This window comes from Rhamphochromis sp. 'chilingali', assembly GCF_963969265.1.
Source record: "Rhamphochromis sp. 'chilingali' genome assembly, chromosome: 21".
Taxonomy (NCBI): Eukaryota; Metazoa; Chordata; class Actinopteri; order Cichliformes; family Cichlidae; genus Rhamphochromis; species Rhamphochromis sp. 'chilingali'.
In genome coordinates, this window is record NC_137949.1 from 27,899,427 (window position 1) to 27,923,501 (window position 24,075).

General features: G+C 42.3%; 4 protein-coding genes across 5 annotated transcripts; 2 read left to right on the forward strand and 2 right to left on the reverse strand.

Annotated features, from left to right (window-relative positions):
* Positions 1 to 2,514: 2,514 nt before the first annotated feature.
* On the forward strand, positions 2,515 to 7,813 carry LOC308389289 (transmembrane protein 151B). Of its 2 annotated transcripts, none has more exons than XM_080870591.1 (2): positions 2,515 to 3,124; positions 5,574 to 7,813. In XM_080870591.1, exons 1-2 carry the CDS (start codon positions 3,011 to 3,013, stop codon positions 7,173 to 7,175), a joined length of 1,716 nt encoding a protein of 571 aa, XP_080726717.1. In that variant the 5' UTR covers positions 2,515 to 3,010; the 3' UTR covers positions 7,176 to 7,813. The 2 variants fall into 2 exon arrangements, with proteins under 2 accessions (XP_080726717.1, XP_080726718.1); XM_080870592.1 differs by lacking the exon at positions 2,515 to 3,124 and adding an exon at positions 4,548 to 5,400.
* A 1,749-nt stretch (positions 7,814 to 9,562) lies between these two features.
* lrr1 (leucine rich repeat protein 1) lies at positions 9,563 to 14,702 on the forward strand. The gene is made up of 5 exons (XM_080870486.1): positions 9,563 to 10,104; positions 11,497 to 11,595; positions 12,799 to 13,051; positions 13,265 to 13,739; positions 13,840 to 14,702. Exons 1-5 carry the CDS (start codon positions 9,922 to 9,924, stop codon positions 14,093 to 14,095), a joined length of 1,266 nt encoding a protein of 421 aa, XP_080726612.1. The 5' UTR covers positions 9,563 to 9,921; the 3' UTR covers positions 14,096 to 14,702.
* An 88-nt stretch (positions 14,703 to 14,790) lies between these two features.
* On the reverse strand, positions 14,791 to 17,277 carry dnaaf2 (dynein axonemal assembly factor 2). Its single transcript, XM_080870485.1, has 2 exons — positions 15,300 to 17,277; positions 14,791 to 15,209 (listed from the first exon to the last, which is right to left on the reverse strand). Exons 1-2 carry the CDS (start codon positions 17,058 to 17,060, stop codon positions 14,829 to 14,831), a joined length of 2,142 nt encoding a protein of 713 aa, XP_080726611.1. The 5' UTR covers positions 17,061 to 17,277; the 3' UTR covers positions 14,791 to 14,828.
* A 2,501-nt stretch (positions 17,278 to 19,778) lies between these two features.
* Positions 19,779 to 23,565, reverse strand: LOC308389731 (Krueppel-like factor 11). The gene is made up of 4 exons (XM_080871247.1): positions 23,403 to 23,565; positions 22,307 to 22,609; positions 21,003 to 21,942; positions 19,779 to 20,558 (listed from the first exon to the last, which is right to left on the reverse strand). The coding sequence occupies exons 1-4, from the start codon at positions 23,415 to 23,417 to the stop codon at positions 20,257 to 20,259; spliced, it is 1,560 nt and encodes a 519-aa protein (XP_080727373.1). The 5' UTR covers positions 23,418 to 23,565; the 3' UTR covers positions 19,779 to 20,256.
* Between the last annotated feature and the right edge of the window lie 510 nt (positions 23,566 to 24,075).

Below are 24,075 nucleotides of genomic sequence, written 5' to 3' on the forward strand. Positions count from 1 at the left end.
GGCGGTCGGCAAACAGCAAAATGGTGCATTACCGCCACCAACTGGTGTGGAGTGTGGACAGAAAGAAAGAAAGAAAGAAAGAAAGAAAGAAAGAAAGAAAGAAAGAAAGAAAGAAAGAAAATCCAAATTCTCCTGAACAAATGGGTCTGCCTTAAAAACCAAAATACAGCCTGATAACTTTCACCTATAGAGGTCGTGCGAAACAAATCAAGTCGAACTTCACTTCCAATATAAAAGAAAAAAAAAAAGAAAAAAAAAAGTATTGCTATTTATTGAATACTTTCTCTCTTTTTAAACTGGGACGTAGAAACACTGAAATAAGAGGTCATGCATAAATAAACTAAAAATCAAGACACTTATATGTAATCAATTATCATCTAGCTTCTTAATGAGAGAAAGGTGAAGCCAGATACATCAGTAAAAAATATGGACACTCTAAGTGACTTAACAACAGTGATGGGAATAAAGGCGTTACAACTAACAGCGTTACTAACGGCATTACTTTTTTCAGTAACGAGTAATCTAACTAATTACTATTCCTATCGTTACAACACCGTTACTAACAAGAAAATGCGGAGCGGTCACGTTACTATTTTTCAACAAACAGACGGTTGAAGCTGTGTTTAGGTTACTGCACCTTATATCAGTTGCACGGAAGTAGCTGTAAGTAATCTGGACGCTACAGCTTTAAGTAGCTGCGCGTGCTCCTGCGGGTGGCAATCACTTTCTGCCCAACGATCACTTTTTTGCACAACACCTGGAGCTAAGGGGGCAAAAGAATCGCATGAGTGCTGCTGTTTAACTGAGGAAGAATAAAGTAGTCGTAGTCGGTAAGCCAATCACATGACCACTTCAAGATGACAAAGCAACAAGGTGATATTTTTAAATTTTGAATTTTTAAATTGTGTTGATAGGCCACGTAAAACCAGAGTCATGATAAACAATATATACATGGCGTTTTTTCCTCAATAGTTTTGTCAAGTTTACTGTCTAAGGACAGCGCTAGCAAGCACTCTGCTTATGACCAAAAAAAGAAAACAAAAACCCACCCCTTTGGTGTTGGTGGAAAAATTCACAATGTCCACCAATCAAAAACTGATAGGGCAACCTGACATTTGGTTGTTTAGGAAGAGGGGGAAGTTTTAGGAGTGATGAGAGAGAGAGAGAGCAGAAAAAGAGAAAGAGAGCGAGTTTTGAGATGTGAGAGGTTTGTGACGCTTAACATGTTTGGAGTGTGTAGTTAATGTGTTGTCTCGTGTAGTTAGTTAGTGCGTAGTGTTGTGTGTGTGTGTCATAACAATGAGGTGACTGCTGTCTGCAGGTATCAGGCTGTGATGTTCTCCTTTATAGTGGACAGAAATTATTTTTTCGGAGTGGCACAAATAATTTGTGTGGCATCTTATTGAATGCAGAACAGCTGATTGTTCTGTAAATAGTTTGAAATGGTTATTTAAAAAAGGGTAAAAGGTAAATGGCTGCAAATAACTTTGTCTGCGAAACTTGTGCATATGATTTTAAAATTGGCAATTTATATTAAAGTTATGAAATATGATTAAATAAACATGTTTGTGGTTGTTACAAAAAACTTTTCTACTTGGGATTTATGTTTTTTGTCTGATTTTGGATCAATTTTATTAATACAGTATGTCAAAATGAAAACATAACTGTAAATTCAAACACGTGAGGTTGTGCTGAAAACAATGATACCAAACAAGGCAAAGTAAATAGTTTTTAACGGTGAAATGTAGAGGAAACATCAAATGTAATGAAAAATGACCAATTATACCCTGGACCCCAGAGGGTTAATTTTTTTTTTAAAGTAACGCAATAGTTACTTTATAAGTAATTCATTACTTTTAGAATATTGTAACTCAGTTACCAACTCAGTTACTTTTTTGAAGAAATAATTAGTAACTATAATTAATTACTTTTTCAAAGTAACTTGCCCAACACTGCTTACCAATATAAATATCACTGAAAAATGATATGACATATATTAGTGGACATGCAAATGTCAGACTTTAATGTCAATTTTATTTCTATAGCACATTTGAATGCAACAAGGTTGAGCAAAGTGCTTTATAAGTTGGTCAAACCAAAAAAGATAAAACCGTAGATCGATCGAATTAATGGAATAAATATGGAATAAAAACAAACAAAAACAATAAAATGAGCTATATTGTTGGCGGGGTTAGCACAGAGAGACAGATAACCATTCACCATCCACAATCATAACATAAAAAAAACACATGGTACTCAAACTTAACCCAAGTTAAAAAAAAAAAAAAAAAAAAAAAAAGCGACCAGAGCAAAACAAAACACACAAGTAAAATATATGTGTCAAAAACAAAGACATAGCCTAACATATTAGAAAACCTAGCCTTATTGTAAGGCTGTATTTGTTGTTTGGTTAAAATGTAACTAGTTATAAAAACATTATAACTTGACTGACTTAAATTTCATAATTTCTAGAAGATTCTTTTGTCCTCAAATATAATGATTAAATAATAACAATTTAACGTATATATTTTGACAAATCTATTCTAAATCAATTTTAAAAAAAAAAAGAATGCATTTTTATTGTGAAGGACGCCGTTTGATCCTAACCGGAAGTGAGTGCGGTCTTCTTTGTCGTCGTAAAACATTTCATACCAGCGTTTCGGATCCACTTAGTGCCTGCGTTAACAAATGCAGCGATGCCCCTTTTTTATGGTCTTTCTCAGGTAACTTCAGCTACTGACTTAGTACACTGACTGCATCATGGTTAACCTCTGCTGTCTCTGCTGCGGTGAACTCCCTGAACCCCGCCCCCCTCCTCCGGGAGCAGCGCGGGACTCCCGCTCCGCACAGCAGCAACATCAGCAGCAGCAGCCTGCTGGCTCCGGCCCAGACGCCTCGGGGCTGAGGGGGCCACCAAAGGGGGGAGCGAACGGAGCGCTATTAGGAGCGAAGCAAGTGAATAAAAAGGAGTGAGCTTCCAGTTTCTCTCGGACATGCGAAAAAGTGCAGCATGCTCTCATCCGATCAGGACTCTGCGGAGGACGCGGCGGCCAGCGGTCTCAATGATGTTGATGGAGAAGAGGAGGAGGAGGACTCACCGGCTGAGAGTGATGTCCCGGAGGAGGTAAGAGCAGACAGATGTAGTCATTATTTTTTCTTCTCTGATAACTTCCAGAAAAGTAAGTAGTAGGTAATAAAGAGCCATATGTTCATTGTTCAAATGTAGGAGGAAAAGCCACACAAAACATGCGGTTTTGTTTCATTACTGCCTTTTTGGTGCCCCGTGCAGTCATCTCTGTGCCATCACTTTCACCTGCAGCCAAACAGCATCATTGCTTCTTGAAATGTCACAATAGTTAATTTGACATAGTGGCAGCACACTCGAGTGATGTGGAAAAGTACTGTAACGACAAAAGCACAGATTATAGTCTTGCACAACACAAGTTTACATGCATGTGTCTGCATTAGTTCCTCCACGCCCTTGGTGTTTACTGTCATCGCGTAATTACTGTGCTTCTGTCTGCAGGGGGATGACTCTGACCACATTTCTGTGGTTGCAAACAACTTGTGCCTATTTTTCCCTTACATTTCCTGAGTTCAGCTTCCTGTAAACTGTCTCCATGACCAAGGATCTAGCATATATGAGTCAGCTTTTCTTTTTTATTAAAGGGTAACCTTTTTCAGATGTCGCACCTATGATGTCTGCAGTCACAAGGCTTGGGCCGCTTCAAAGTCCGCCCTCTCTGGTTCACAAGAACCGAATCCCTCATTTGCTCCACAAATAACTCAGGTGGAACCGACAGTGTAAGGCATCTCCACCCCTGTGGCAGTGCAGTAATGAATGGCTGGCTGTCAGGATAAATCCTTTCACTCCATAAAACACCAGAGGTAGTCAATGTGGAGGAATATCACCACGAGACAAAAACAAATTTAAGCATTTGAAATCAGGAATCTCAGATAATTGCTTGACAAAATGCAGTCAATTTAATTTCAGTAAATAGTCTGAGCTAAGGTTCTCTTTATGCACTCTGGAAGTTTTGACTGTTAGTGTTACTGATGAAATAGCATTCAGCCAGTGTGTTTGCTGAATAGGACTGTTTGACCGCTGCTCAGTTTTGCAAATGGGAGCACTTTATGTTTCTGTTTGGGCGCTCCGCTCCAAACCTCCCAGTGCTCCGCAGAGTGATGGATGGGTTTGTGACAAAGTGGTAACAAGAGAAGCTTTCAGGAAATGTACTCAAGGGAGAGTGAAAAAAAAGTGGAAAAAAAGATACTTTTACCCTACTATTTCTTTGGGTAGCTAAAAGCTTTGAGATATATTTTATTCTTTACTAAGAACAGTATAGGCCAACTGCAAGTAGAATAAAATGGACATGTTCAAGAGAAGTACTGGTGCTTCATAACTGAAATTAACTGTGGTCCATCTATAAATTTTCTTAACTGCTTATCCTATTCAGAGGTTGCGGAGGATGGAGTCTGTCTCAGCTGTTATGGGGCAAAATGAGGGCTGCAACCTGGACAAGCAGACACCTACGGCAAGTTTAGAATCACCCATTAACCTAACATGCAGGTTTCTGGAGGAAGTCAGAGTACACGGAGAACATACAGCTCCATGCAGCCTCACCCAGCTGGTGCATGTGAAGCCAGGACCTTCTTTGTGTGAGGAGACAGAGCTATGAGCCACTGTGAACCCACTGTGTTCAGTTACAGTCGACCTCTATTTACTTTAGCTGTAATTTAGCTGTTAATGCAACTAAAATGTGTTGTTTGGAGATGGAACAAACAAACTGCTTCCATTATTGATAACTGGTGGAACTTTGTTTTGCAAAATAGCATGAAAAAAGCTTGTATCCATGCCGACACTTCCATTAAGAGTCTTTCTTTCAGGAATAAATCTTGTTTCTCTCTCAACATCATGCAATACTTGATTTCTGCCACTTTATTTTTTACCTTTATTATGGTGATCTGATTTTTACGAATACACCTGACCTTACCTAAAAAGATCAGATGCTGTCTGCCGTTGTTATTTACATTTTTATCAGATTCTATCATAGTCATGTACACCATTGTTCTCTGTATGCTGCTGTTAAGCGGCTGTCTCTGTGCGCCCGCAGGCACAAACGTTTGTCTCCAGACTCAGAAGAGAATTAGAAAATAAGACTCTTTAATAAGCAGCCGCTATTATCCAGGAACAATCTACAGAAGGTGGTCCTCCACAGTAACCGGTGTAGGATCAAGAAAAAAGTTCCCTTGATCTGCTTAATTGCTCTCATAATTGCTCTTGTTTTTGATATGGTATTGCATATGATCCGGTTAACTCACTTGTACATGTTTTACTTACATTACAGTCCCTGCTGAATCCCAGTGTTCTTCCTTCAGTGTGATTTTCTCTGTGCTTAGGTAGGGAAAAAGCGCTTTGATTTATAGCTTAACCACTTTCATTTGCATTTCTGCTGCGAGCCTTAAAATCGCTGCCATGTTTAGCGGGTTCATTGCTTTAAGTGTGTTTTTTCATTACTCTCCCCTTCATTTCTTTTCCATCCCTTTCCCTCGCTCTCTCTTTCTCTCTGCAGCAGCGTCCAGTCAAGCAGTCCCTGGGTGCTTGTGTCTGTCGGGAGTCCCACTGGCGCTGCCTGGTGCTCTCCCTGCTCATGTACAGCTGCCTGGGTGCAGTGGCCTGGTGTAAGCTGACCCGGGTCACCAAGATAAGCTTCAACTCTGCCCTCACCTCCTCTTTAACATCCTCCTTTACCTCCTCCCTGCGGGGCGCCTCTGGGGTGGGCATCGGAGGACACGCTATGATCTACCACGACAGCCCCTGCTCGGACGGCCTCATCTACATCCCCCTGGCCTTCCTGCTCATGCTCTACGTGCTGTATATTGTGGAGTGCTGGCACTGCAGGGCCAGGAGCGAGCTGCAGTGCAAGGCAGACGTGGACAGCGTGTACGAGCGGGTGCTTCGGATGCAGCGGGCCCAGCCTTGCATATGGTGGAAAGCCATCAGTTACCATTTTGTCCGGCGGACACGACAGGTGACCCGGTATCGTAACGGGGATGCGTACACCACCACGCAGGTGTACCACGAGCGAGTCAACACTCACGTGGCCGAGGGCGAGTTTGACTACAGCCACTGTGGCATGAAGGATGTATCACGTGACCTTAGAGGCCTGGAGAGGCATCCAGCCATTCGCCTGCGCTTCACCAAGTGTTTCAGCTTCACCGAGGCGGGCCCAGAAAATGATTACCTCAGCCAGAGAGCCAGGTTCTTCTCTGAAATCGAAGGTTTGGATGATTACATGGAGGCTCGGGAGGGGATGCAGCTGAAGAATGTGGACTTCAGAGAAAACCTCTTAGCCTATGTAGACCCAGACAGCATGCCTTGGTACACTTCCCAGGTTGCCTTCTGGCTGGCAGCTCTGCTCATGCTTTCCTGGCCTCTAAGAGTGCTCACGGAGTACCGCACTGCTTACGTGCACTACCGCATCGAGAAACTGTTTGGGTTGGAGTACACCCACAGCAGCCCCTCCCCTCTAGATGAAGACAGGCCTGTGGGGAGAAATATTGGTTGCGTTATTCCCAGAGTTGACACGCTGGACAGCACTGAGATGGAGTGGCACATACGCTGCAATCGCCAGGTGATTCCCAGCTACTCTGAGGCGATGCTGTTAAACATGAGGACAGGGGCTTCTAATTCATTACAAGACACGTCTTCCTCTAACTGCCTTCTACTGGACAGCAGCCAGACTGCTGAGAGCTACGGAGCGCTCCAAAGCCAGGACGACTGCGAGCAGTGCAGCGAGCTGAGCGGACAAGGAGCTGGAGGAGGCAGGAGGAGGACGATCACCAGCTCCAGCTGCTCCTCCATCCTGTCCTGCCGCGGAGCGCTGTTCCACTCGCACCTCTCCTTGGACACTTCTCGCTTTTCCCTCTGCCGCATGTACGGCTCCCATCGAGGGAGTCGCAGCAGCAATCTGACGGAGCCCTGCTGCGCGGACGAGCAGTGCTGCCGGTCGGACTCCAGCCAGCTGGCGCTCAGCAACAGTCCACCAACGTACAGAGACGCACACTTCTTTCCTGTTCTCATTGTGCACCGGTCCGAGGGCAGCGAAGGCGGGAGGGAAGTGAGGCGCTACTATGTACGGAGGGGGTCATCCTGTGTGGAGACGGCCTTGTGAGACAGTGGTTAATATCAGATATGATGGAGGGTATGGTGGGGTTCATTGCTATGTGGATCAAATATGCACTTTTAGCAAGTTTCACAGTAAAAAGAAATTAAAACAAAAGGAAACCAAGAGTGTTAATTTATTTATTTTGAAAAAAGTTACAGATAGCGATAGCACTGAACTTCATCCACATCCTGTTGCTACACCAGGGAGTCTTATCTTGGAATTTTCATGTCTTTGCTGCATGATCTGCGCATCCTGCTAATTTCATCATCTGTCATTTGCAGAAATATTTTCATTGTGTGTGTGTGTGTGTGTGTGTGTGTGTGTGTGTGTGTGTGTGTGTGTGTGTGTGTGTGTGTGTGTGTGTGTGGTGCGTGTGTGTGTGGGTGAGGTACCTTTATGGTTACAGAGCGTTGATCCATTCAGAGGCACATGTAAGAAAAAGAGGTAAAATTTAAAAAGTTGCATGTTGTTGCAGACCATTTGAAAAATTAAGACACGCCAGGTTGAAGCCAAAGACTTTTTTAATGTTATTTTTTATTGAGACCTAGAAAAAAACAATGTGGAACATGTGAACTGAAGACCGTGATGTGAATGTCTAAGTGAAAACAATAAAGGTGTCAAAATGTCTAAAATCCCAATGAATGTTATCACTAATAAAATGACTTTTTAATAAACTGTAACAAATATTATAACATGTGTGTCTGTGGGGCCCTCAAAGCACAAGATGAGAAAGAAAGGAGACAAAACAAGGAAACAAGATCTGAGTTAAGTTTTTTTTTTTTTTCTCTGATCACATTGATCCAAAGCGACAATGTCACACACTCTCAGACTCACAGCTCACTGTTACGTCTCCTGTCCTTAACTGCAAGGGCACAAACTCTAAAGATAGAGTTGGGACTTCACTTCAAATAACACCAGAGGGACGAGTGGTACAAATGAAGCATATATTGATACAAAAATAAATTCAGCATGCCTTTTAGACTGGAGAGTTCATTTTCTGAATAGCAAGCTAAGTTTTTGATTCACTCTACTTTAAATTCACCCAGTCTTATTAGCATAGTAAGTAACTGCGCATTGTTAGAGACTTCAAAATGTTTTTCTAGAAGAATTTCTAGTAAAATTTGGGGTTCTAAGACTAAGATCTTTAACTGAGGAGAAAGATTTGATCCTTTTAAACTGGAAGTTATCAATCCTTTTATCTCATTAAACTCATGCAACTTATTGTAACAATTGGTGGATTCCCCCCCCCCCCCCCCCCCCAAAAAAAAAGAAAATGTTTAAATAGTGACATTCTTATTATCGAATGAACAATTTTTTTCTTTCATCTGCCTACTACAAAGCACCGTTGGTAATACTCCGTTTTCCACTTATTTTCAGAGGAGATTTTCTATTTTGAAGATTGTTACACATCAATATTATTCAATTAATATTAACCAGATTAATGTTTATAAACAAATTTACAATTTTAATGTAAAACCATTCTAAATTTGCACACTACAAATTGTAGTTTGAAAAACACAAGGCCACTTAATATTTTATTTCATTTTATTTTATGTCAGGCATTTACATAATTTGCAAAAAGTCATTAGTAGGCTATATAAAATAACCTATATGTGTTATAGAGAGATCTTTGTTAAAATTATTATCATCTGAGAGGCTGATATTAGTTATTTGCCGATATATCTGTATCAGTATTTATAAGGGCCAAATAAATATGTTATTAGTATTGATGTTGCATAGTTTGTCCACTAGTGGCCACTCACACAACTGGAGGAAGGAACACATAAGTTGAAGTAACCAGTGATTTGTTGTGACAATAAAACCATTTTTAAATTCATTTTTATATTATCTTATTGAGGACTCATGAGTAATCTGTTTATGTTTAGTGTGTCTAAACACTGGCGGATCGCTTTTTAAAATCCCGAAAATATCAGCTAGTCTTAAAGATCCTGTACCAGTCAGGCGCTAGAAATTATAGGAATTTTGCGTTATACTTTGGCCGGAGTAATACAATAAATAAATATGGGCATTAATACCAAATCTGTAAAAATAATAAGTATTCATATCAAAGTATAAAATATTTGTAAAACCCAAGTAAAACTAAACATTTTCAAACAATAAAAACTACAAACTCCCAAACAAAAAGTCAAAACAAAATAAAAACTAGTAAGATAATATAAAAGTATAATAACTCATATTGGAAGATTAGAAAAAACTTTGGATGGCCTTAATTTTTACTTTTATATTCTGATCATAGGGTAGGAATTTGTTGTACAAAACACTAAAAAAATAAGAATTAAAGCACTTCTTAAGTCAAACTGGAGTACCTAATGAAGTGGTCGGTATGTGTACATGTTTATCGCGGGCTTGGTCTCGCGCCTCCCTGACGTCACTTCCCTATACACGCGAGGTTTGTGCTAACGGCAGCTAACAAACCAACTGACAGCCGAGAACGTTCACTGAGCTCTGTAGCTTAGTCAAATTAATGCGAGGAAAACCCAAGTGACTATCCCCGCGGTAGATGCCGGCTCATTTTTTCGTCAGCGGTTTAAATGCAGCTGCGGCTCTGTGAAAAAGGCTGGTCTGTTGTTGACATCCATAACGAGCACGGATGTGTCGCCAGCCTAACCACAAACGCTTCGAGCTAGCCTAACTTTCTCACGGAAGTTTTCCACCTGGTATGCTTTTCAAGCATTTGCTCACTGTGACGCGGCGTTAGGCCGGACTTAAGTCTGTTACTTAAGAGATTGCGATGAAGCTCCAGTGTGATGTCGAGGTGGTGAATCGGATGCTGCCGACGTTTGGGATGAAAAGTCGAGGCAAAGGGACGAGAGCAGTGCTCTCTATTGGAAAGCATTTGGACAAGACGACTCAGCGCAGCAACATCTACTTGATGATCTGCACAGCCAAAGACAGAGCCGGATCAAAGTACAAGGTATTTTACTCCTTACTTTAAAAGCTATTGTACAGCAAGTACTATCTGTTCAGTCTGGAGCTAATGTTTATCTCTGGGTGTGGTGCGTCTGTTTTTATTTGGTCCCTAAAGTAAGCAAATTACAAGATGATTAAAGCTAATTATTTTATTTAATTTACTCAATTTTTCAAAGTACATTTTAAGACCAGAAACGTGTAATTTAGTTCTTCTGGCGTCTGTTTGTTATGTCATGGATGGCATGAGAAGTGAAGTGACGCTATCCCATCATGCCTTGCTTTTCAGACACTCAGGGGGAAAAAGTAAATAAATATATAATGAAACCCAACGGCACGGCTCTAAAAAGTTAATAACTTACTAAATCGTGAAAACTATCAGTTGATCCGGCGACTCAGCATTGTTTAGAATATTTAATAAAGTAAAATATACTTGAAATGTTACGGTGTTGTGCCAAAAAGTGATCGCTGATGTTTATGTGTTTTTAAAATCTAATATCTTTCCTTAAGTTGATGAGTAGACTATAGTCAACTGGATTTAGTAAGGGGGTATATATAAAATAGAGAAATTACCTGTTTTGCTGCTCTCTTTATGACTCTGTTCTGTATTATAGTGGCCACCTACGATATCTTTATAGAACTAGTATGTTATATTTGTTACAATTTCTGCTCTCCTCTTGTTTAGACCTGTTTTGGTAAAAGGCATTTTTAATGTCAGTGACACTTTTTACCTGGATAAATGAAAGATATAGAAAAGCCACTTTGCCAAAAACATATGACATAATTTTTGACTCAAAGTGTATTTATATCATTAATGAGAGATATGTTTTAGATGTGTTTGACAGATTACACCCTAACAAGTCATTTAAGACAGTTTTAATACCAGAAAACCACTGCCTGTGCTGTTTATTGGTCAGTGAGAACACACAGACCTTTTCTTTTCATTTTCAAGCTCCAGCAGCTAATATATTAATCATTTAGTTTATTGATCTATGACCAGTTTTCATAGTGAGTTAAAGATTGGATCATTTTTCAAATAGAAATTCACTAGTTCCTGTGCACACACACTAAATGATATTTAAGAAAAAGAAAAAAAAAAATCCCAAATTTACCTAAAGAACAAACATCAGGAAAATCTCACTGGAAAGTACTGCTGGAGTTAATCAGATCTGCCTTTTAAAATATTCATTATTTTTCCAATAGTGACCTAAACTGGAAACCCTCGTCATATTGTTTTCATTTTGTCAGCCTCTGATGTAAACGTTTGCAGCTGTTGTCACCTAGCTGTTGAATGTTGAAATTCAGTATTCCAGTCTTAACTTGCTTGATGCACCACCGCCCTGGAGTTGTGTAATGTTTTTTCCCACCGCTGAAATTTGACCATTTATTTCTCTTCTAGCTAAAAGGCAACATAGAGAAGTTCTTCACTTGGTTTGTGGAGGAAGGCAAGGCCACTGTGAGATTAAAGGAACCTGCTGTTGACATTTGCTTGAGCAAGGTATGACATAGAGCACACCGTGACTGCAGTCTTAGTAAGGAGTATACAACTGAAGACCCTGAATTAAATTAGAAGATGTATGTACATTACAAGAGTGAAACAAATTGTTTTGCATTAACTAACTGTCCAATTCCACTGTTACATGGTTGTTTATTGAGCTTTTAGTCAGCTAGTTAATAAAAGTTTGACTGTAACATGTAATTTTTACATTGTTTTTACATTTCTCACAGCAGAGTGATGTATTTTATGAGGATGTTTAAACTGTAATATTAGAAAAATACACAAAACCTGCTTCAGCCGCCTAAGCAGTCTTGTTTGAGTCTGTGTAATAGGAAAACTCAGAGGACAGAAGACACTTTGTTTGATTAACAGGCTGTTGTTGGATGTGCCTGGAATAGTCTTAGCCTTATTCTTTTAGTTGGTGTTCAGATTTCTGAGAACACTGAAGAATGAATATAAACACAGAATTCAAGCCAGCAAGTAGGCTTAGCTTACTTCCCTGTCATAGGATCATGTCACTGTATTAAAGCCCCCTCCCCGCTCACTAAGTACCTTGCTAAGAGTCTAATTTTGCATTGTAGTGCTGGCCCTTGGAATGGTTGTTCTCTTTGTCTGTCCTGGAAAAAGAACTTTATGTTCTCTGACTCATTTGTCAACCACAGACACACACACACACACACACACACACACACATACACACGTCAGTTTCAACCCCAGTTCATGCCATAGCAGAGAGCTTAGATGACTTATTGTTTGTTTTTCTTATGTTGCACAGCCCTCCGAGGTGTTTAACGCGTCACACTCTTAGAAAGCACACAGCTTCTCACAGGCTTTTAAATTGAGCAGGTAAACATGGAGAAATGTGTAAACCAAACCTCGGTTAACCTGCTTGGCCACAGTTTTGTAAACATTCTACTTCTCCTACAGTAAATGGATTAAATTACCTGTCAGTGCACTGTACAGGTGCACAAACCTGTCTCCAACTCCTCTATTTTCTATCCAACCGACAATCTCTCACTCCCAGCTGCATATAGTCCATCCTGTTCATTCAAAAGAAGTATGTCAGAGCATTCTAGGTCAGGGAATCTGGGTTAGATATTTCAGTGAATCTAGTCATGCACCACAGCGACCTTTGAGGAGCCGTGAAACTGCTGTTTCCTGTTAATCCACTGATCCAGAGTAACTGTATTTATCTATCTCTAGGCCGACTCCAACAGCTTGAAGAACTTTCTCTCGGCGGCTCGTCTGGCAGACAGAGGGAGTGACACGAGCAGCCTTCCTCTGTCCACACTGACTCCTGTTCGCGCCAGAGACGTAGAGCAGCCCAAGAAGAAGCTCGCTATCGTCTCCAAGAAGGATTACCCACTCACCTCCAACTTCCCTCACTCCCTGGAGCAGCTGCAGGTGTCGTACTGCAAACTGTCACGCGTGGACATGCGAATGCTTTCACTCAAAGGTAAATTGATAAATAAAATAAGTGAGTCAAGTTGGTTAAAGGTACCATGTCTCCTTGTCTACGCAAATCCAATAATAAATAGTTGGGTGTAGCTCCAAGTCACACATGGGGAAAAAGCCATTTCAAGACCCCAGACTCCTAAAAAGTGAAAATTTGTGTGTCAGAGTAGACTCTGCTCTCTAAGCTGAGGTGTTTCTGTTTGATTTTTTTCAGCTCTGCGCAAGCTAGACCTCAGTAACAACCATATCAAGAAACTTCCTGCCACCATCGGTGACCTCAGCTGTCTTTCCGAACTCATCCTTCACAATAACCACCTGGAAGCCTTCAGCGAGGCACTCTGTCTGTCCACCCTCCAGCGGACCCTCCAACACCTGGACCTCAGCCAGAATCGCTTACAGACGCTCCCTGCTCAGTTCTGCCAGCTCAGAGAACTCGTGAACCTTAAACTGGACGATAACGCACTCCTGTGTTTGCCGTTCCACATCGGCCGACTCTCGAAGCTGAGGTTCCTGTCCGCGGCACACAACCAGCTGACTGTACTGCCCGGTGACTTCCGCAAGCTGAGTCTAGAGAACCTGGACTTGTTCGGAAATCCATTCATCCAGCCCAACCCTCTGGACCACAAAATGCAGCTTACATTCCCACTTCCACTTCAGGAGTTGGCCTCCAGAGCCGTGGCTAATCTCAGGTTAGATTTACATGCTGCTCTGCATCCAGTTTAGACCTCACTGTGGTTCTCTAGCAAGTATAAAACTCATTAATCCTTTATTCTTTCTGTCACTTTACAGAATCCCATATGGACCTCACCTTATCCCTGCTCACTTGTGTCGGGACCTCAAAATAGCCAAGACCTGTGACTGCGGTTGCATCTGCATCAGTTTCTACATCAAGACTGCAGTGAGCATGAACCTCCACCAAGTCTCTCACACAGTTGTGCTGGTGGATGACATGGGAGGCACAGACGCACCGGTGGAGCAGCACTTCTGCTCGCTTTCCTGCTACTCCGAATTCTTAGACAACTCCCTCCAGAGAGGAACCAGATGAGGACGGAGACCTATTTGATCGAAAAACATTGCCGCCTAGAAACCTCTGTGCACGCGCATGTGTGCGCTGCAGTAGGTAGCATTGTGGGATACAGTCTAAGAGTACGTGAAGAGGAAGCTGCAGTGGTAAATGGCTTTGCCGTAGTTTCCTTATGCTGCCTTTGTGTGAAAAGACAATATTAAGTTTGTTGTGTTTTTAAAAAGAGCTTCAAGCTGTTTGTTATATGCTTACATTTATGTTCTGAGGCAGTTTCCGTTTATCAAAATGGGCTCTGAGACAAGCATGAATATGTTACCTCTTGCTCCATCTGAAACAGAGTGGCACTTACTGTACGTTATGATAGCAGGCAGCACAAAACCTTGTGCTGCTGGCAAGTCTCTTAACAGTATTTTTTTTTCCTTCCTTGTGTTTAAAGAGACTGCAGGTTCACCCACTGACCTACTTCCATCAGACAGGGGAATTACAAGATTAGATAAATTTCCTGAAAACAGTGCCTCAGGGTCAATGACTAACAACCAAAGGGAGGTGCTTTTTACTGTGCAAATGACCCACAATTTTTACATATGTGAAAGATTAAATAAAAGTATTCATTGTCATGTCTTAAGTACTTTATTCTGTTGGATCCAAATGATTTATTCCCCATTTTTGTCACAAGTTTGCATGAAATCAGCAAAAAAGGAACGTCAGGTTTTTAAAAATTACAAGCAATGTTTCTGCATCCTTCACAGCACCATCAGTCCAGCTCGTACATTAGAGTGTTTAGGAAGATGAACCCAGCTGATGATGTATGATCACTGATTACTATCTCATTTCCATCCTTATCAATTTCCCTCAGTAATACAGGTGGAGGCTTGTTACGTTGTAAGACTGGTGAGATTTGCTCCGTCTGCAGGTCATCTTCATCCATTTCCTGCTTTGCTGAGCCTACAGTGACGTCTTCAGAGCAGAAGGTGACCCGCTGGCCCGATTCTCCTCCGCTTGATGTCTTCACGTTACGTGTTGGATGCGTATCCTTGGACTTCACAACCCTCTCAGAAGTGTCGCACTCATCCATAGCTGTTTTTCTGGCTTCGTCACTGGATGTCTGGTTCTGAAATGCTGCATCTTGTTCCATCTGGCACAAAATTGATGAAAGAAGAGGAGAGAAAAATCAGTAGTTTGTAGAAACTTGTACCAACAAACTGAATTTTACAATTGATCTCACCTGCGCCTTTCCTGCTACATTTGCTTTTTTCTTTTCAGTCTTCTCTTGGATATCTGAAGGTTTCATTTTGGATGCCTCCTCCAAACTAGAGGCCAGATTTACATCTTCCTCTCTTATTGCACCATGGGATTGTTCAGTGGAGATTAAAATGTGCTGATTTTCAATCACAAGGCCCTCATCATCAGCCACTGGGCCTCTTTTCAGGGCAAAAGCTTCACACAGAGTATCATCATCCTCTGCTGCTCTGTCGCATCCACCTTCACTTGACTTCTCATCTTCATTCTGATTACCTTGTTTTGCCCATTGCTTCTCCTCTTTTAATTTGTCCTCCTCCTGCGCTTTTCTGCCTTCGTGACCTTCAGTTACTGTTTCCTCCTCCACATGTTCCTGGCCCTTCTTCCATTTTGCCTCATCTGCACCGATCGCCTCTTCCCTAATTTGTTCTCCTTTCTCTTGAACTCCGTCTTCCTCTTTTTCACTATTTTCCCCCCCTTTCTCCTGCATGGGATTTTCAGTTTGTCTTTCTTCCTTTAATTCAGCCCCTTTCTGTAGCTCCTGCTCCCTCTTCTCCCCTTCCCTGTTTTTCTGTTTGTCTTCTTCTTCAACCTCACTTTTGTCCTCCTCGCTCTCATCACAACTTGCACTCTTATTGTTGGCCATTGCTGGCCCTTCAAATAAATCAGGAGGCAAATTATGAGGAAGAACAGGCAGGGTGACGATGAGCTGTCCTCTCTGTTTGTTGAACTTGGCCTCTCCTTTGTCTTCATCCACGGGGTAGGCTAAATGTAGTTCCAATCTGTAGGCTGGTTTCTTGGTCTCCAGCAGCAGTTGCTTCTCTTTTACTTCAAGGCTTGTGTCTTTGACAGATTTTAGAAGAGGCAAATCAACAGTCACCACAATCTCTTTGGGCCTGGGGCTTTGGGCTGAGTCTCTAGAGCATCTAAAGTCCTGGAGATCAATAAGTGATCGATACTTTACTGTATAGTTCGGCTTGGTTGGCTCTCTGGTTTTCAGTAAGCTTTGAGGTTTAGAATCAGTACTGTTTTTTGTTGTTCTTGGTGCCTCTGTGGGCTTTGATTGTGTGCTCGGTCTTTCTTCATCTGGGTATGGAAAGGCAAGGGGGTCTGGAGGGTCTGAAGACTCCTTGGCTTTGAATCCAGGTATGGCTTTTCTTATAACACAGGGCTGTGGGGTGCCTTTGTATTTTGTTTTCATTTCTCTCATGTTCTTTTTGTCCAGAGTCACTTTAAAAGTGCCCTGGATTCCCTGGATAGCTATACTGTCCACCATTTCCAGAAAGCTCTTGTTTTTGCTTGCCATGCGGGTAGTGTCAGGGTGGAAAACAACATCATAAATCATCATTTTGTTACCTTTAGGATCTGTGTCCTGCCTCCCAGGGTGCAGACTGTGAGGCAAGGACCAACACTGACCTCTGCGGCCATTCTCCGACACAACCCACTTAGATGAAGGCTTCCCAACTTTATCACTGGCGCAAATGTTGATGAAACATTTCTGCTTGCCGTCCACGCTGGTTTTGATGGCCCTAAACGGTTCCGGGTGGATAAACTCGACGGTGTTGCCTCGCTCCTGCTCCAGGATTTTGATCCCTTCTTCGTACATTTTCCTGTTCTCGGGGTCTGATATTTCTTGGGTGTAATCCCGGAGCATTTCCCGGAATTTCTCGTCTTTGAAAGCTTTCGTAAACCTGTCGACTTCATACGCTGTCAAGTTGAGCTCTTTGAGCTTCTCCCCGAGCTCCATGCTGACACTGGGAGAACAGAAGCGCTAAGCTGAACGTAGCTCGGAGGACAGAAAATGGCCTCAAATTTCCGTGACTTTTAATCTTTGGATAAAATAAAGAGGTGAAATTCAAAACACATTTATCACCTGGTCTTACTAATGTGAAAGATACGCGATATATTTTTCTTCTTTAGGTCCAATAATAGACGGTCCAGCGACAGTGTAGCGGAAGCAACAGTTGTGTTGATGTAACTATAGCAACTACAGGCCGGCGCAACCAAAAATACCGACTGATAGCCCCCCCCCCCCCCCCCCCCCTTTTTTTTTTTTTTTTTTACGGATTAAAGGTTAAAATCCAATAATAAACAATAATAAATGTCGTCATTTAACGAATGAATACCAAAAAAATGAAATATGAATGAGAATATGAGACACTTTTAAATCCCATATTTGGGAAATTATTTTGTTAGAGCAGGTGAAGTCATGATGAAATGTGCTAATAATATTAATATCATTATTATTTTATTATCTTTTTATTACTGTGTTACACAATGTGACAGCATGCGGTATCAAAGGCTCGCTATATCTGTCTTAATCAGTGTATTCAGTTTGTTGATGCCACAAGTTCCAACTATGGCAAAGTGCACTGCCTTCCCATCATTTTGCTTCACGTGTACATGTTGAAGGACCTCAGCTTCCTTAGGAAACTCAATGTGGACACTACTCTTCTTATAACAGCCTTTGTGCTGTTCTTTCAGTTCAGCCTGTTGTCAATGTAGACACCCTGGTACTCATCCAGTGTGCTGATGTCCTTGTGCTGAAATGTGCACCGTCTCTCTGATGTTATTTCCATTCAGAAGCTGATGATTCTTGCCAGACCACTCTATCCAACCAATGTGGAAGTATAAGAGTATTTCTGTACATGGCACGACTTGGAGTTGTACTGGAAGGCTCAGGTGTAGAAGGTGAACATGGATGGAGACAGCACACGCTCCCTGTAGAGTCCCCGTACTGCACATCACCAAATCAGACAGAGAAGGTAGTCAGAGATGGTAGATATGTTTTCTGATATTACTACCAATTCACTCCCAAATCTCTTAAACCCAGGTTTGTAACAAAATTGTGTGCAAGCGAGTGACTCTGAATAGGGTTCATAGGCACAGGGTGTTACCTAAAAACACACTGGAAGAGACTTCATCAAAGAAACACCAGATGGACTTTAGTATTAGAGCATTGCAGAAAACATTTCAAAGTTACATTAAAAAATTCCACTAAACTGCTGACCTTAAATGTGTAACAACGTAACGAAATTGCAAAATTTTATTTTAGGTTACAAAACAACATTTACGTGTGTCAAGGTTTGTCTTCCTATTCTCTTCTACAATGAAAAATTCCACAAACATGCCACTGCTACAGTTTTTTAAACAAATGTTTTCCTGACCTTTAATAGTTTAGTCTTTACTGTCATTTCAGAAAAATCTTAATTAACATTTTGATCATTTTTAAAATATGATCTGTTCGGAACTGTGATTAAGGAGACATTGTATAGTAGATACAATTGGTCCCAACAATAACTCCCAGTAATACCTAAAATCTCGTCATTAGAGCATGCCACCTAATCACAACCTATGAATTAAACAAACTCTATTAATTAAAGCTTTAAGCAAATAAATTTGAATAAAATGCATAGTACAAATAATCAATTAGCTACCCTTGAACTCTATACAGTATACTTTTTAATTTCTACTCATTATGTTATCATGTTAATGATGACATAATGGGTAGGCCGCTATTTGTGAAATATCCTTTTTTTCTTCTTGTTTTCTTGTTTTTTGTTTTTATATTCCGGGCGTGTTTTTTCCATCGTTGCAAGCAATAACATTACACAGTCCCACCAGCAGGTGTCTCCGTAGACCACAGTTCAGGTGGAACTCAGCCAGTTAGTATATCGGTTAGTAAGGCAAATGGGCGGGTGTGCGAGCGAGAGAGGTGATTGGTCGCACCCCCAGCAGTTCCTGTTCCTCACTGTGTGATTGGAAGGGGTGGACTGTTACTAGGTATGGGACCACTGCTTATGAAACTGCGTGTGTGTGTGAGAGAGAAAGCGGCATCACAAAGAGACAGTACATCTTTATGATTCATAAAAAAATAAAGTTCTAACAGTTTCTCAGAACTTTGCACGAAAAAAGGTCAGGCATGTGACTTTATTCTAAACACCAGTCCACATATGCTAAATACACCAGGGACATTATAATGAACTTAGTAGAGTATTATGCAAGAGCTGTAACTCGTGCCCTCCTTGCTCCCATGTGACAGATCTGAATGTGCTCAAATATGCTTCTAATGAACTCCAATACAGAACAACCAACTTGCCTGTCTGTTCTGACTCATCTGGCTCTGTCTCTGAGCTAATGAACAGGACGCGATGTCCCCAGATGGATTTGCCAAAAGAGCTTTTATAACACCCAGAAAAAAATCATTCAACCAGCAGGAAGCTACCCACAGGCCAGTCAGCACATTTGAAAGAACATGAGTGAGCTTCAGTTGAGGGCGGTGGCGGTAGTGGGAGTCAGCATGACACACACACACACACACACACACACAGGATGTGGGCAGGCACCACTTTTGTGTATTTGTGCGTGAGATGACTGGGAAAGATTGCTGACTTCATCTTGATCCCACACATGATTTTTTTCATTTTTAGAATATGGGAAAGGTCACAAGACTCACAATCACGACTCATTTACCCTTGTTTTTTATTACAAATATGTATTAAATAATATGAAAAGGTAGACAGGGAGATACAATCAAGGTATAATTATGGTACTGATGATTACTATTCATATGTACATTTCTTTTCACCCATCCCCCCCAAAATGTGACAAATTCATTTCATAGTACAACAAACAACACATTCACATACACGTACATGAATATCAACACAAACAAAGGAGAGGTGCAGAAGGTGAAATGTATAAGACAAAACTTCATACAAAGGCTTTGGCAAGAGTGCATACATATAATCACAATTATATAAACAAAGAATCTTTTAGAGAAAATATGTGTACAAATGAGCAGTAGAGCAGGAAGAGAGTCCAGTGCATGATTTCTTTTTCATTCCCATGATTCAAAAGAACAGCAGTCCCATGTGCTTGACTGCTTCCTGTGTGTCCCTCTGGTATCTTGGGAGTGGGTCGGGTGGCAGGTTGTTCATTGTTTAGTTTGAGCCAACAGGTACCAGCATGCTTAGCGCTGCAATGCCAGACGTCGAGGGAGGGATTTTTCCTGTGGCCATTTTGTTCAAACTCCTGACGTCAGCCTGCCAGGAGGGAATTTTCTTTGTGGTCATGTGGCGGCGGGCGTGTTTGGTCAGGTGATCGCTGCGCATGAACCGCCGGTCACACACGGGACACACAAACTTCTTCTCGCCAGTGTGCGTACGCCTGTGACGGGAGAGCTCGTCTGAGCGGGCGAACCTCTTATCACACCCGTCCCAGCTGCAGCTGAAGGGCTTCTCACCTAAGGGAGGACCAAGTGAAGAAAACAAGTGAGTCACATTGTAGTCATAAAAACTTGACACATAACTGAGCTTGGCTTACAATAAAACAATGAGCTCACTCTGAGCTATCCCTGCAAGGGCAGGGATTGCTCAGTAGGTAGAGTGGTGGCCCCATGATCGGAAGGTCGGGGTTCGATTCCCCTGAACAGCTACCCTGAGGTACCCCTGAGCAAGGTACCGTCCCTACACACTGCTCCCCGGGCGCCCAATGGCTGCCCACTGCTTCACTGAGTGAATGGGTTAAATGCAGAGAGGGATTTTCCCCACGGGGACCAATAAAGTACACTACTTTCTTTCCCGACAAGAATAACAAGGTCGGAGAAGGAATGTTTTACAAACAGGATGCAACACTCATTTTCAGTCCACATTCTCACAAGCAACTCTGAAGGCAGTAAACCCCCCACCTGTGTGTGTTCGAAGATGAGCTTTGAGGTGTGAGCTCTTGAAGTATGTCTTCCTGCAGCCTGGGAAGTTGCAGACATAGTTCCTCCTGCGGGAAAAATCCATCTTTGTGGCTGTTGTGGTGCTGCTGGGTCCTGTTGACAAGTACACAGGGGCTGGGGCCAGAGGTAGTAGCTTGGTGTTGCCCAGGGTCATGACAGTCTGAGGGCAGTGGGTACCCTGAGAGACGGATGACTGAGGGAGGACCAGCATCACTGTGCCTTGGGGCACTGAGGAGCCCACAATCAGGGACTGCTGGACAGGGGGGTTGTTAGCTGAGGTGGGTTGGGGGAGGATGGGTGTGGCAGCAGCCCGAATGCCAGAATTGGATGTCTGAACCGCACTGGGGATGAAGGCTGAGATTATACCCGATTGGCTGCTGACAGGGAACATCTGGCAGATGATTTGAGGGCTTGCAACTGGAGGAGGGGACACAGTTGTGGGAACAGGGGGAGAGGGTGGGCTATTTTGCGGTTGGCTGTTGACAGGAGTTAGGGTGGGGACACTGTCCAAACAGGATTTGGGGGGACTGGGTGGCTGCTCTGTTTTTGAAGGTATGAGAGAAGCAGGAGGGGATGGAGGTGTGGTTATCTGCTCTGTGTTTGTGATGCACTGCTGCTCCTGCTGCTGGGAGACCATTGTAGTAGCTGTTACCATGTCCCTAGCTTTCTCTGGATTGGGGGCCACTGGAATGTGGTGCTGGCAGAGGGTTCTATCCGCAGTGTGGCGGATCACGCTTGTCGCCATTGCTTTGCAGGGCTGTGTGAGGGGGAGAGAGGGGGTCTTTTCAGCAACGGTTGCCAGGACAAGTTGCTGTGTGGATGCGACCAAGCCAGAACTTGACTGCGACGCGGTGCCTGATGATGTTTCAACAAAGCTGGGACTGTGGGGCGGGGTCATACACTGCAAAGAGACAGTCAGAGAGTTAAAAAGTGCATCTACTGTCTCTAGTTGCATAAGAACCTACATTTGCAGTGATAAGCATCACAGGTGGCAAGAAGATAAGACATAAGAATAACCATCATAATGAGCTATAAAACAGTGATTTTTATGACCCTGCCTCTGCAAGAAGGAACTCTGCCTGACAGTCAAACACCTAACTGTAACAAGGTTTTTCTTGTTGTAGCAATTGTCAGCTGCCCCAACCTCATATCATTAACACTTATGCATCACAAGGTCAAACCTTTCAGTCCTTTTAGTTCAAACTATGATGAAGAAATGCTGCAGTGGTGGTGCCCATATGTTGGTGCTATATGATATGTCTTACCAGGGAGGAGAAGGACACAAAGTCCTTTGGGGGGTCTGGAAGTTCTGATGGTGGGAGGGAGTCGCCGGAGTCTGAAGCTGGGGTTAGGGGTCTTGGTTTGCAGGTCTTTGGCTTTGGTTTTGGCTTTTTGCGGCTAAAGAAAAGATCTGTGCTCCAACAGCTCATGCACACCAGAGCCTCCGCTGCTTCCAGGTCAGTGTACTCCAGACCAGAGCAGTCGAAACCCAATCCACTAGAGTCAGAGTGCTCGCTGTCATGCCTCCTTCTCTTTACATTAACCTCACAGGCATCCATATTCTCAGTCTGGGGGGGTGGAGAAAATTAAATTACATTTCTGTGTTCAGGTCACTGACAACACACGTACAAACACACAAAGCTATTTTCCACGCCTATTCCACATTATGTTTATTCAGCTTTTCTCCGATCGCGCTTAGAAGGAGACATTTTTTTATTCTATGAACCCGAATGGAACAAAAAAAAAAAAATTCTATTTCCAGTTATCATCTGCTCAGTCACTCTTCCTGTACCTGAAGTTCCCGGGCCAAAAAGGAGAGGGTGCTGGTGACTACACCCCACCCCATGCACTGCCTCTGGCCCGAAGCCAGGACACCTCCCATGACCAAATATAGACCAAACAGTGACGTGCTGCCGAGATGAGCCATGTGAAATCCCCATAAAGCGGGTTTGCATCAGGAAGTAGGCTTGTCACGTTCCAACTTTTATTATATATTTTTCACAGTAAACAAAGCATATTAGTAATTCTCCACAGAAATACACCCGGACTAAAAAAAAATTGACAGCGACAGAGTTGCGCGTGTCGTTGCGTGATATTTTTTTATTTTTCTTATTTTATTTAAGGTTGAATAAAATGCTAAAAATAGTGTTCATGTTAAATATGTTTTTTGTGGCACTATTGCAAAGTTAATTAGACAAAAAATTATAATAAATATACTTTTTTAAAAATGTCGAATTAAGCTTTTCATTTATGTAAGTGCTGAAATGTCAAAGTAAACAAGTGGACGTTAAAAGAATTGAAGTGAAAACAAACAAAAATGTTGCGTAAAGCTAAAGTGACAGTTTAATAAAATTGCCTTACCTCGAGTGAGTCCATTTCGTTGAATTTTCGCGATGGCACTGAGGAATAAAATATTTTGATATCGCGTTTTTGTTTCTGAAGCCAGTTTAGAACAAAGAGACGGCGGTTGCCAGAGCTGCTGCCTGTTCCGATAGGGTTGAGGTCGTCTTTTCTCTGACTGGCTCCCTTTTCTCTCAGCTGTGTGTGTAAAACGTGGGGGGTGAAAAGGAGGAGGGGGAAGGGGAAAAAAAAAAGAATAACAAAACTCACAACACGCAAAGGCGGGTGGCAACACTCCACCAATCACGAGCGTGCGTGTGAAGAGCTTCAGCCAATGGGAGAGCAAAAAGCGCGTGAACAGTGCGTGCTCGCTGGACGGTTGGAGGAAACAGGGTGCGTGGTCGTTGGTGGGCGTGGTCACAGGAGTCAGCAGTGTCAGGGTAAACCCGATGAACTGCCATCCGCCAAACTAGGCGAAAGGTCGTTTCAGTGTATGCTGCATTCATGGGCTGTAGGAATAATCTCTCGGAAATCACACATAACATTAATTTGGAGCTTAAGCACAATGTATGTCCTGGAGAATGGTAAATCGGATTCATTTTAGTATATGTTAGAGTAATATATTATAAGACAAGAATGAAAAACAATGGCCAATAAATGTTCATAAGTGATGACTGGTGATTAAAAATTATTA